This window comes from Ambystoma mexicanum, chromosome 14 (assembly GCF_040938575.1).
Source record: "Ambystoma mexicanum isolate Mex_15411 chromosome 14, UKY_AmexF1_1, whole genome shotgun sequence".
Taxonomy (NCBI): Eukaryota; Metazoa; Chordata; class Amphibia; order Caudata; family Ambystomatidae; genus Ambystoma; species Ambystoma mexicanum.
Window position 1 is genome coordinate 382264974 of NC_090940.1, and position 13914 is coordinate 382278887.

The 13914-nt window shown below is 45.7% G+C and overlaps 1 protein-coding gene across 1 annotated transcript in view; it reads left to right on the forward strand.

Moving 5' to 3' along the window:
* Positions 1-13914, forward strand: part of SEC23A (SEC23 homolog A, COPII coat complex component) — a 1668754-nt gene that overhangs the window by 417904 nt on the left and 1236936 nt on the right. Inside the window, exon 7 of the mRNA XM_069637506.1 lies at positions 6429-6573. Within this exon, the coding sequence (XP_069493607.1) occupies positions 6429-6573 (145 nt within the window). The remainder of the gene's footprint in view (positions 1-6428; positions 6574-13914) is intronic.

Consider the following 13914-nt stretch of genomic DNA (forward strand, 5'->3'; position numbering starts at 1 on the left):
CAAGTTAATGATGGCCAAAGATAAATTGTAAATATGATGCCATGCTTGTGGTATTGTGCTTCTCTTAACTGTCACTGCAATGTCTGCCATGTAACACTCACTTTGAAAGGCTTGACCACGTGGCATTTGCCAAGTTTCAAAATATTGCACCTCAAGCATGTGGCATACTGGTCCTTTAAGTGTTATGCGATGTGGCTAACAGCCAAAGAACAAGACAGTTGCCAACATACAGCTCAATATGCTGGGTCTGTGCAGTGTGCCACATAGCTACCAGTTTTCGAAAACGCACAACATGGCAGACTGCCCAATCCTTGCCTTTGCAAATACTCCAGCCCATCAGCCAATATGCACAACATGATTGGTCACCCGGCACTGCATCAGAAGGCAGCCCAACAATGTCCTCCTTTGTCCACCGGATCTAACCTTACTTGCAGCTTTCACATATTTTCGGGGATGCATAATGTACATCCTACATGAGTTTATACATTTGAATGCTACACTTTTCGAATTGTACACATTGCTGCACAATTGTAAAATGTTTGGCTTCGTTCAAGCCCTTCTTCAGTGTGTGTCTGCCTGACAAGACCCACAGGACTCTGCAGGTATTTGGCTGAATGAAGTCTTCACAAGATTATTTTATTGCTCATGTGCATCAGCGGTACACACATATATATATATATATATATATTTCTGAGGCTTGTGGAATCTGCTTAGATCACATGCTGTGCATAGGCCGACATCTATGATGTCCTTTGTAGTGTATGTTGCCCTTAAACAGCTCCTCGTCTGCTTTCTACTGTTGAAAATGTGTTTATGCTATAAGAAAACAAAACCGACATTTAATTACACTGAATGCATTATTTTTTAACATTAACGTGCATAGTTTCATGGGCCAAACGCAATACTCTGCTCAGAGACAATTGCACCTATTAAGCAATCAGGGGACCAATCTCTCTTTCTGTGCTCCTCCATTCCCCTCTTTCCTCTAAAATTATTAATACATTGTAGATATGTGTGCCTGTAGTTTAATATGGAGCGTACCTGGAAGGGAAATCCAGATTCAGGGGTCTTCAGTCGGGCGCACAATCACTGAAGCTACTGTCCTTTTCAGGGGCAGGCTTCTCGTACATCACAACCTACAATTCAACCTGTTTGTGGGTATTTATTACAAAAGGGACGACCGGGAAAGCCTGGCATCATTCACAGATGCAACTATATTGCTAAATGCAAACTGTGCATACTTCCCTCAGGGCTCTCACCTTGCTTGGAGTGACCTTTGCTTACAAATACACTCTGCTTTTTAAAACAGCTCAGTGTGAGCTTCATCTGCAAAGCAGTTTTGGAAAGTACATTGTAATTCATCACACAAGGAGCTTTGTGCCTCGTGCCGCCTTGTGGCAGAGAGAGTCTGCATGTATGGCATACAGTGAAGTCTATGGAGGGGCACATACTGCCACTAAACATAGGGGAGTGGGCTTTGCAGTTAATTGAAAATACTGCATCAAGTAGCCCAGTTAGTGAGAATATTATTGTATTCATGGAGACACTTTAGGAAATCCAGGTGCTAGGCCCTGCCTCCAAAAGGTGTCTGGTTGAGCACCACTAAGCACAAGTTAATCACTGGTTGGCTGTTATTTGATTGCTTTGCATGTGGTTAACTGTACTATTACACCCACAGATCTCCTGTAGGTGTCCTTACTGCTCAGTCTGTGTTACCTTGATAGAGTTTGGCTAGCACCAAGTAGAGTGGCCTCAGATCCCTACTACAGGCCAAGGCTGACCCTGAAATTCCCTCTTAACAGCTGCATTTCTGTAATGACCCAGTGCCCAAAGCGCCCTCAGCTTGGGGCTCTTCTGGTACGAGGATTTTGGGAATTGTGTAGCACAAGTAAAGTGCAGCGTACAGCAGGTGTAATAGCACAATAAATAACTGTACGGCGGTCTTCAAAATGTGGTCTGTTAAATGGGGCAAGGCCAGAGGAGGGGAAAACAAGACATGTAAGGATTTGTTTCATAGAGTACCTTGTTGAGTACAGCTTTCAATGATTGGCGAATTAATAAGGACCAATTGACATATCGGGAGAGTGTGCACATACTACAATATCTCCGCCCACACAAGCGGCAGTGGCAAAGGAGACAACTCTTTGTGGGGCTTGACCCCAAAACAGGAAGCCCATGAGAGCGGAGGTGGAGTGGACGAGGGAAGTAGATTTGCTTTGTATCTGCCGTGTACATTGACAAGGGATTACAAAAGTTTGCAGTGAAGGCACATAAACAAAGGAGGGACTGAGCATAATAAAGTCGGTTAAACTACACAAAGGGAAGTGGGTTTCTACAGGCAGTTATCATTTGCATTCCGCGCTTCCTGTTTGGCCACTGAGCAGGAAACATGCTCTAATGTCCTTTGAAGCTGGTCTATAAATCCTGTTTTACTATTTACAGTTCAATGTCTGTTTTTATTGCTTTGGGTTGTTTGGCAGATAGTTGTTTGGGGCATCAAGGTTCATTCTGTTATGGCAAAAGGCCCTGCTTTGGCGATCTAGTGGAAATGTCATGCAACATGGCATTAATTTAGTCCTTTCTGCAGACGTTGCTGTGATAATCTGAAGTATGAAGCTTAATTGCTTTTGAAGTTGTTCCGTAACATCTTCTCCGATTGTTCATTGTTTTGGATTCTTCAGAGCTGGTGTGGATCCATGATCTGTATATGATGGCAGTGATATAAATGAATTAGTAACAATAGTCCCTCTGACCCAGATTTAGTGGTGCTTCCTATGGATCAGCACAACCCACAATCTGTACTTTAGGATGGTAATTACGTTTCAAATGCAAACATATGTGCTGGATCTGAAGATGCCATCACTCCTTTTCCTGCTGTAGCCTCTTCCCATGTGGCAAGGGACAGCAGCACTACCTGATCCTGACCCTGGAGGTGGCTATACGAGGGAGGATCACATGGGGGGGCGGGGGTGACCTTCACGGGGGTGGTGCATCATCGGATGAGACATGGTATCCGCTCCCTTTCCACTTTTAGGGATGGCACTTCTGTTCTGCATGCCTTTGTCATGACTCCCTTCTGTCACCCAGGGAACCCAATGTGGATATCTTCCCTTAAGTTTTGCATAAGTTACCTGGAACTAGCTACCACTGTTATGAATCCAAAGGTATTGCGATGGGAAAGCTGCATAGAGCAATGAAGATCACTGCCACTAAGAAGCACAGCATGCAGTCTAGTTGTAGGGAACCGCTGATAGTTGCCGGTGCATTTAAAAAGCACATCCAACATGGCTGGAAGAGAGACTGCTGCCTGGAAGAGTCATGGAGAGCCAAGACCGCCAAAGAAGAACGGGAGCAAGAGGACGCCGCAGGGAGAAGGACTCCCTGGTCGTGCTGCCCGAAACAACCTCCTGTCAGAGCTCCGGCCTTTCTGTGGCTGGGGAGCAGTATCCTCAGACGTGAAGCCAGCTGCGGAAGTGGCTATCCCTGAGAAGTCCAAAACCGTGGGAGACCTAAGCAGGAACCAAAAGGAAAAGGAATCTGCCTCCAAGAAGTATGATCCCAGTGGAGAAGCCCGTGGGAATCAAGCAGCGAAGGATCTGCCAACCACTGAAGAAACACGAATGCCACAAACCAGACGAAGAAAATTCCCTCTTCCCGAACCCAGCGCACCGGCAAAACAGGTACGCTAAGGGAGAGATGGGTGGTGGAAGTCCACGAGTGCTGGGAACTGTAAGCAAATAAGAAAAATGGGGTGAAGGACGCCAAAGGAGGAAGGAAGTCAAAGAACATGTAATGAATATTGGCAAAGAGGGAAACCAATACTTTTGTAAAACAAGTTTGCAAGTGCATCAAGTTTAGAGTGTGATGGCCAGAATAGGATTTCGGACATAGGCTTTCTGGACGTTACCTACACTAACTATGCAGATGACACCCAGATCCTCATCCCATTTTCTGGGGATTACAAACAGGATTTGGCCTTGGTGAACAAGATATACCTCATCCAGGCATGGATGGCCCGTCATGGTCTATGCCTGAATGATGACAAAACAGAACTCAACATGCTGGAGTCTACACACAATATCAAGAAACTCAGTCAAGACTACAAACTAGGTTTTTACCTCGATGCCAGTTTAACTTTAACAAAACAAGTGAACGCTGTGGCCTCATCCACAGCCTACACTTGTAAATTAATCCGGTCAGCTAAACCCTACCTCTCTACAACTAGTTGCACCACACTGGCACGAGCACTTGTGCTGTCCAAACTAGATTATTGCAACACTCTCTATCTAGGTGTGAATAAATACATCACGCAATGCCCTTAGAGCAGCACTAGGAATCTCCAAAAGAGAACATATCTCAATAATCAGCAGAGAGTCTAATTGGCTATCCACGACAAACAAAATTAAACTTAAAACAGCATCCCTAACATTCAAAATGTCTCAATAATTTAGCACCCAGCTACCTCTCAGAGAGGTTCAAAAGAAGAATCACATCTAGACCCATGAGAACTGCCTATACGAACTGCCTCGCAGTTCCCCCTTTCAAAATGACTACAATTGGAGGAAACAGCTCCCCAGTCAAAGCTGCTCAATTGTGGAATTCCCTCCCGCCGACCTTAAGACTTGACCAAACATACCCACACTTCAGATCAAACTACATCAAGTGGCTCAAAGAAAACGAGCCATAGGTGAGCCTACCAACCAACTGACCTATAGCCAAACCGACCTTTCCACTGTGTCAATCTGCTATATGAATGCATTACCTGCTATATTGTCATTGATCTGTACGTTTTTGTGATTGTGTAACCTTTTAACTTGTAAGCCTAAAGTATTCTTATCTTCGCACCCTGATACCTTTGGGTCCGGAGCACGTTACATATAAAGAAACAAACAAACAGAAACAAACAAACATGACAATTTGATTCGGACATCTTGACAACAGATAGACACTTTGTTTTTGTTGAGGTAGGGAAACACCTTGTAGCACAGGTGTCGGTCTAGAAAAATTGACACCTCTCACGATGGACGGCAAACGCATTTCGGTGGCCGAAAGCCAACCGTCTCATGTTCGTAACGATAGAAATACAGGTTTCCGAGTTTGACCAATGAACGGCCATTTTGATGTAACAAGGATCGCCATTTTGTTTTCTAACGATTGCTCATTGCTTTCTGTTCAAATTGCTTCGCAGCTCATTTCTGCTTACACTGCTCGACTGTTAACATTGTTGTCTGAACGTGAAAGGACAAGGCCGCAAGGCTAATAAGAGTTTGTTGAAACACAACGTAGGCAGCTCCGGATAGGAATGGCCGGCTCCCTCCCGAATGTAGCCTTGAAACAGAGCTGCAGGGCATTTAATCATTTCACAGCTGCCAGCCAGTCTCGTTATATGGTAGAATATGTTAGAATAAAGCAGCTAAAGGCTTGAACTATGCTCTTCTTACGGCCCCCCCTTTTCCGAGCCCTGTCGAGCGTGTCGGCTCCCAGGACATGAATAGCACCTCATAGATAGCAAGGTCTGGAATGTGACTCTTCCCCCGTATGTAGCTCGCTTACAAGAACAGAAGCACTGTGTTCTGTTCAACAAAGAAAAGATGTCTCTGCACTTGCAAGGTTGCATATTGTTTTAGAATAGATATTTGAAGGTGTCATATTCGTCGGAAGTGTCCATCATCAAACCGAGTTCAAAGAAACCCATTAAAGGGGGGTGTTAAACATGTCACAGCTGATTGTATGATATGCATTTTGTATATATATGTAACTGATGTACGTAATCCACTCTCTTGCGTCCCTCAAGGTCTAGAGATACACGTCGCGGGGCGTGAGACCGAGTTGGCCAACTGAGACTATTTGCTTTGCAATAAATCCTAGCTTTGGGAATACAACCTTGTGTCTGGCGTATCTATTGTGTGTGATGACTTGCCTTGTATCCATAACGCGAGGGACTCCTAGGGGCCCCTTTCACAGGGACAGCAAGGCCTTTTTCAACCCCTTTTTAGTTCAATAATAGTTTATAGCCAAAATGATAAGCTCTCTGTGTCTGCGTCTCATTCCTGGCTCCTTACACATATCAAACTGTATTGTGGAACCATGTGGCAAGCACTTTTTCAGAGGTGGTTGTGGGATTTCACAGATGCCACTTCCTTTATTGTGTTTTTAAATCTCCTGTGTCCTACGGCGGAGGAGCATTCTATTAAGTGTGTGGGTCTTTGGAGATTACTACTTTTAGCGAGAACTACATCTGTGTTCTAAGTATTTATTTCCTTGTTACTAAATTCACTGTTTTTAATCTAATGCATATGCCTATTCATAATATTGTATATCAACGTTATTAAACCGATCTAATTACAGTAAATTGCCTTTTTTGGGGTAGTAAAATAAATGTATCTCCTTTTTTTATAGACCTATATTTCTTATTTATACTTCTACAGATTCTTACAACCAGTGCAGAAAATTGATATGAACCTGACAGATCTTCTTGGGGAATTGCAGCGGGATCCATGGCCAGTACCACAAGGGAAAAGGCCTTTGCGCTCCTCTGGTGTTGCACTTTCCATAGCTGTGGGTCTCCTTGAGGTAATGGTTTATTTGTGTTAATGACACTGTTAGGCAAAATAGTGCTGGTTTAGAATAGCTCTGGGAGAGAGAATCAATAAAATAATTGTAAATCCACAGTTCAGTTTACACTTAAAAGGTTTTGAACTAATTCTTTACTTTGTATTTGTTTCTTCGTCGTGGTAGACTCACTGTAGTTATTCACTATAGAGTTCTTCTATATTTTTGTGGGGTACTCCAGCATTGTTAGCAATACTGTATTGCTGCAATATTTATATTGTATATTAGTCCGAAATAAAAACACTTAAGATTAGATGTTTTCTGTGATCACTACAACCAGAAAGCTGTTGTACACTGTGTGTTTAAAATGTGTTGATGTATGTACACTGCATGCCTATAGTAGACAGAGAAGGTGGTGTGTGTACAGAAGAAGCAGTAACATTCGAATAAGAGGATCAGATTGAATGCACCAACAGCGGCTGGCGTTTTCTCTTGTACGGCTTGTCGCAATGCCTCTCACCCCACTCCATTATGGCCTTCTGGTTCTCTGCATAGCCTTGTCTCGCATCCTGCTTACTACCTCTTGGCTTTTAATGGTGGGACAGTTAAATAGTCAGTATGGTTATGGGCTCCCACGACGACTAGGAATATTCCTTGTTTGCCCAAATGCATTCAGTCACAAATGTCAAGAATGCCTATGCAGTGTCCTGCACTGTCCATATTTATGACAGCAACATGGGGGTGGCATGAAGGTAAGACTTAACCAAATATGTTTTTTTTTCATTTTTACTTTTTTATAGCCGGCTTTGGCACAAGAGAATAACAAAGTTATAAATATCACATTTCAAAAATACACCAATATGTAAAGTGCAGTGTGCAAAAGGTGCAAAGATTGTGTCCCCCAGATTGTGGGTGAAATGGGAAGAGGAAGTGCATAAATAACCATCACCTCCTGATCAATGAGGATGAAAGAAGACTCCAAATTGATTCACAATGTAAAACGGATAAATAGAATCCAACAAACTAACAATTTGGAATGAATAGCAGTCATGTAGCATTTTCATAATTATGCAAAATTCTGTCTAATACAGAAGTCATGAGTCTCATGACTTCTCTATTATCAGACAGAATTTTGCATAATTATAAAAATGCTTTATTGCACACTGCACTTTATATATTTATTGTGTATTTTGGAAATGTGTATGATGTCACTTTTTTATTCTCTTGTGCTAAAGCCAGCTGAATGTGGCTATAAGAAACTAAAAATGAAATCAAACATATTTGGTTAAATCTTAGCCTCATTCCACCCCCATGTTGTTGTCTTACATATATTAAACCCATGGAATAAGGGTTTATGGGCGTGTGTTAGGCAGAAACCTGTGCAGTTCCCTCTGGGACCATTGCAAAAGATTTAAGACTACAGGTGTTTGGCAGTAAACCCACTTGGTAGCAGTCTGTACCACACAGATTCACTTGGTAGTTGTGGCTGAGCAGTCAGACTTCCCTCAAGAAGAGTTAGGCAGTATACAGAGTATTCACAATAGGTCAAAAGAACACAGTAGAACAAGCAAACACTGACCAGAGCTTGGTGTAAAAGAGATATAATTATTTATTTAAAACCACATCTAATAAAACACACAGGCACTAATCTTACGCAGTTCAAAAACACGGTCACTAAAAGATATACACTCCCTTAAAAGAATTTTAGACAAGTCTTAAGTGAAGCCCCACTTATTTTCAGACAGCGGTGAGCGCTTAACGCAGATGGCACTCTAATAATTCGGTTTTAAAAGGGAGAGAAAGGCAGAGTATAAATTGAAACAGATCCGACACTTTCACAAGAAAACAGCAAGAGAGGAAGGCAGAGTCAAACCGTGAAGTTAGAGTTCAGAAAGCCGGATCCACTTTAAGAGGATCAGAACGAAATGTTTCCAAGGTCACACGGTTGAAAAGTGCACAAAAGTCTCGAAAAGGTTCAGAAAGAGTTGGACCAAAAGAAAAGGGACCAGTTAGATGGTCAAGGCGGCCAGCCCAGTCCAGAAGGTTAAGGGATTATTATTACCTTGTAGCAATCTTTAGAAAGGGAGGCCTGGCGGACACGGTACCTTAAAGTGGTGAGAATACTCCAGCGGGGGCAGTTGTTCCTGGCAGCGGATGCAAGTCGGTGCTTCGTCCGGGGGAAGAGAGGATCTCTTCGAGGAGGAAGACAGGAGTCCGTTGCACTGCCAGGGAAGAAACCAGCCGCAGAGTTCTCAGTTAAAAGGAGCGGCCCTTTTATTCGCGGTCCAGTGGTAAGTGGCTATCCGGTTGCCGGGGTGCTTGGCACGGGCAATTCGACCACAAGATGTCCTGGGATGCGAGGAAAAGAAGGTAAACTGGTTGTGCCCTCCAGTCAGGGGAAGACGACTCTCCAGCCGGGAGATCTTCTCTGTCGTCGGGAAGTGGTGAGTCGGTTCCGCAGGTCTCCACCGGTGGTGTCGTCGTAGCAGGTAGGCTCAGCTTCTCCCTCTTCGGATTCTCAGGTCCTGTGGCGACTTCTGAAGTTCCAGTCCCCAAAGCCCTGCTTTTATGCAGCACACCCCCATTCACTCAGCCTAGCTGTCAATCAAACATGCTAAGTGGTGAGCTGGCCGGTTCACCACCTGGGCCAATCACACCAGAGTGCGACTTGAGTTACCAAGGTAACTCAGTCCAGGGTGCCTAAACCCCCTCCCACACCCCCTGTGGTACCCAGAGTGGCACCACTTTTGGAGGCTTCTGTGGAGAAGCCCGCCAAAAGTGGAACAAAGGGCTCGACTTGGGTTGGAGTCACAGAAGAGAACACAAACGCCATTTTAGAATTGAGTCCTGGCAAAAAATACCAACCGGCGAATTAATAGTAAATAAATAAACCGGCGGTATGTTCGAGGCAATGAGAATTAAATAATTAAAGTTGGTAGCCTCGAACAATGGGAAAATCCCATAGGGATATATTTGCGGTCTAATATAAAAAGTAGTATCCACTGCCACCAGCCAAAACTCGATCAGGGGGGACGGAGACGTGCGCCCTCGACTAACAGACCCCGGGGCAATCGAATTGCCCCGACCAGTACGTCCACAATATGATGGTTTGTACAGGTTTCTGTTCATAATTTGGGACTATTAAAGCCAATGGTGACTTTACATGCCCTGGGAGACAGTAGTCAGTCCCAGGGTATGGAGTCTATGGTGGGGTGTTACTATGACACCCCTGTGTCACTGCACGGAGGGTGCTGTGTAACACACATAGTAAAAACACATGAGACCCTATGGAGTAAAGGACCCCATAGCCCATAAAACACATTAACAGTCAAAGGAACACCATAAATCATGTCCAAGAGTGAGAGAAAGAGTCTCACTCTTGGCAGGAGAAAAAAACAAACTCCAGGAATCCAGCAAAGCTGCTGGGGGACTCACTAGGTTAGGAAATTCAGCCTAAACAGAGAATTCTCCCTAACAGCGTGCCTACCGTTTTGGGTAAGTTATATTTGTATCACAGACATAGGCAATCGTCATGAGTTGGGCGGAGCGGGAAAATGCAGTTTAACGCTACTACCGCCGCATTTACCACTCCGTCCAATCCTGTGTTCCGGGGCATTCACCTACAGCTCTGAGCTGGAAGTGAATGCGCCCGCTTTAAGGCCATTTTCGGCAGTGTTACCGCTGGCACTATTACCGCCGGCAGTAATAGCGCCCCCCCCCCCCCCGCCAACCCTGTTGAGCCCATAATCTGTCAAAATTCATTGAATTTGGGACTGCCTGCATCATTCCACTGCCCCTACCTGCAGAAGTTTGAGGGATTTTCTTTCTCTCAAGTGCAGTTTTCTATGTTGAGCTGAAACAAGCTCTGGGTTTATGAGGCTGTTGTTGATGGAACAAAAAAGCATTCCATTTCTTTACTGTATGAAAAGCAGATACATCTCAGACACTGCAGCACACGTTGAGAAGATACTTTAGATCTTGGGCTAAATAAAATTCTCAGTATGAGCCGTGAGGGTGTAGAAGGAGACTGAGAAGAAGGGGTCCTGTTTGGGGCTAAAAACATTTATTATGAAAGAATATACCCATCTGTCCCTACTTCTAAGGGGCTTGCCCTACCTCATCCTAAGAAACTTTAATGACCCGTCAGAATGTCTGTCCAAAAATATGTTCTCTGTCAGAAACCTAGCAATCTAACCTTAACACTTAAACCAAAAGTCTATAACAAAAGTAAAGTTCCTTCACCAGGAGAATTAGTCCTTTCTCTTTGTAGCTTGCTTCAGTCTTCCCCTAATAGTAATTCTTTCAGTGCCCCCTCAAAACAGGGCCAGGGTAGTGACTCCCTTCCCCTGGTTCCTTTATCAAATTTCTCCATAGCGTTCCTTCAGCACTTCTACATAAAGCTTGTATCAGTCCCTTCAACTATTTCCAGGAAGTAGAAAAGCTCACAGCTTTATCTGGATTCCTTTTAACGCCTTGATGATGAGTATATTTTCCAGGCTCCTGTGTGTCCTTCTTGTAAACCTTTTGCAAGTCTACTTGAGCAGTGGTAATGGTTGCGCCACTGTGACGAGGGAGATGACTCCTGATGCCTTCTGCTGGAGCAGTGGTATTGGCTTGGCCACTGCAAGGTTCCATGTGATAATGTCCCTGCAAAAATATCGTCTGACAAAAATGTTGCCAAAAAATGGGCGTGGTTTGCAGGGACATTATCACATTGAACATGCAGGGGACACCCCTGCAACCCCCAAAACCTTTTTATTTTCTTCAAGGGGAGCGGGGGACACCCCTGCAGCCCCTGCTTCTCTTGACCCCATATATATGGTCACCATATATAAAGTCGCCACAGTCTTTTCCCGGCGACCATATGTATGGCAACCATATATTTGGGAATAATATTACTGGATACCCACTGCAATGGGGGATATGACTTCCATTACATTCTGCTTGAGCAGTGGTAGGGTTTTGGCCACTGCAATGAGGGAGGTGCCTTGCAATGCACTCAATGAGCTGGGCCTCTTCCCGGACCCCACCCGGTCTTCCTGACGTTCCCGTTACCTGTGGTGCCTTGGGGACATGTCTCTGGTTCTTCCTGTGGTCTCGGGGGGGCCTTTCCTTCTCCTCGCTTTCTGCATGGCTCCGTTTCTGGACCTGACGGTCCACCTTCCAGTGGTCACCCATCCACCAAGTTAGATGGCTCCCAGCTGGCTCTCAGGACGCTGTGGCAACGTCCTCCCTTTCCTCTCTCGATTCTGAAGAAACGCGATTGCTCCGGCTGCAGCGTTCCGACTTTGAACTATCCGGGCTTTGTTCGCATACTCCTGGCTTCCGCGATGCGATCTCCTTTGTCCGTTCTCGCTTTACTGTTAACGCCACCCTCGTGTAACGTCAACACCATTTGTGAAAGTCTCCTTGGCACTATTCATGCCTCCAGTGAGCCACGTTGTTACAGTACTTGGCTGACTCTTCACCTGGTCACTTTATATGCCTCTCAACTTCTTCTACGTCTCAGGTCTTATAATTGTCCTAGTCATGGGTTTACAGTAACACATGGTTCTACTACGAAGGGTTGATGAAAAGGGTGACCATGAGGGTAGGGGTTTATGTGCTGTGGTGCTGGTATGGAGACTTTTCCTCAGGTGGACGTCCTTATTCCCAGGAGGTGAGTCCCTCCCTATGATGTCCCCCATATTGTACATAGAACATCTAATGGACACCTCTAGAATAACACATAGTCACACATTGCTCAGATGAGCTTCATCTTGTATTTCACATTATTCAAGGTTGCTTATTGCATTCATGTTTTGCTTTTCCGGCCACATGTAGGAACCTCAGACTCACGCACCCTATTACACGGACCCAGAAAAGTTCTTTGACTCAGAGAAGCAATGGGCCTCATTACCGGTGAGACAGTAACCGTGAGGTTAAAATCGGCAGGTAGCTGCCCGACCCATAAACAGTTACCGGTGCCTGATATGTCGGTAACATCGGGGTATTACAACCCCGGCGGCCGGAAAGTCAGGCGTTGGTAAAATGTTGTTCCCCATTCCTATAGAGTCCCATAGGACTCTATGGGAATAAGGACCACAGAAACACTGGCACCGGTAATAACATGCTGGTGCTTCTGTGAAACTCTGTGGGCGGGTGCCGGTCCACCTGGCAGGAAAAGCACCCGCCCAGCAGAGTTGTACTTTACCAGTCCGGAAACATACTGGTACTGTTGTTTCCAAACCAGCATCACACTTAGACCAATAGTTGGAAATAAAAATGGCTCGTTACAGGCCCTTTCAATATTCCCCGTCGTCAGGCTGGGAATCCTCAGTAAAGAAAAAATCAGTATCAGTTTCGTTTCGGATCTGTCTTTCTTAGTAGTAACCAATCACTGGTCTCTGGGTCATACTGCCCCCAGCCAATGACTGCCCTCTCCCCAAGCCCCACCTCTGGCAGCCATCTTCAGATTTTTACCGCATGCTCAAGTGTTGGGAGTCCTCGTGTTTAGCTCTCGAGCTTTTTGCTGCGTTTTCGCGCTTTTTCAAAGAGATTTTCTCATTTTTCGGTCAAATAGAGCCTCAAGCTCCACCGTTTCTACATCCGATCAACGGTAACTCGTTTCAGATTTTTCTACGCCCCTCAAGGGTGAACTTTTCATCGAGTTACGCTTCTTGGAGGAGTCCAGAAGTTTCTGTGGCCTACCCCGGACATGGCCCAGGAGAAAGGAAGGTCGACGCCCGGAAAGCTGTTCAGGGTTTGCCCTGGATGCCAGCTGCAGAATGTGTTCAAAGAGGACGAGCATTCGAAGTGCCTCTAATGCCTTCATGACGACAAAACGCACGTGGAGAAGGACTGTGCGTTTTGCGGGAACATGTCGGAACGGACCATCAAGGATCGACATCTTCGTCTCTCCAACTGGCTGGAAGGAAAGAGCCCGTCAGGTGAGAAGAAGTAGAAGAAGTCTGAGCGGTCTTCTAAGTCCTGTGAGGGCGCCCCGTCGACGGGGGCCCAACAGAAGGCAAAGCCCCGCAAGTCCGCGGGCACCGGGAGCGCCGAACGGTCGGGCTCCTCGGCTGCCAGGCAGGGCACATCCTCTCCAGCACCATCAACCACGAGCCAACGCTCTGGCTCAGGGAAGAGGAAAGCCGAGAACCCGGCGAAGCTTCTGGAGAGGCCCCGGTTGGTCTCGAAGGATCCAGCCGAGGGGTACCAAGGCGGTGACGCCTCCCCCCAAGGTGAAGGCCACAGGCCTGCAGAAGGTGGTGAAGGCCTTGATTCACCCGGCTAAGGCCTCTATTGAGGAAGTCGCGGCAGCCCTGGCGCAGCCTGGGGAGGCTACACCAGTGGAGGCGACCTCGGGGCCCAGAGTTTCCC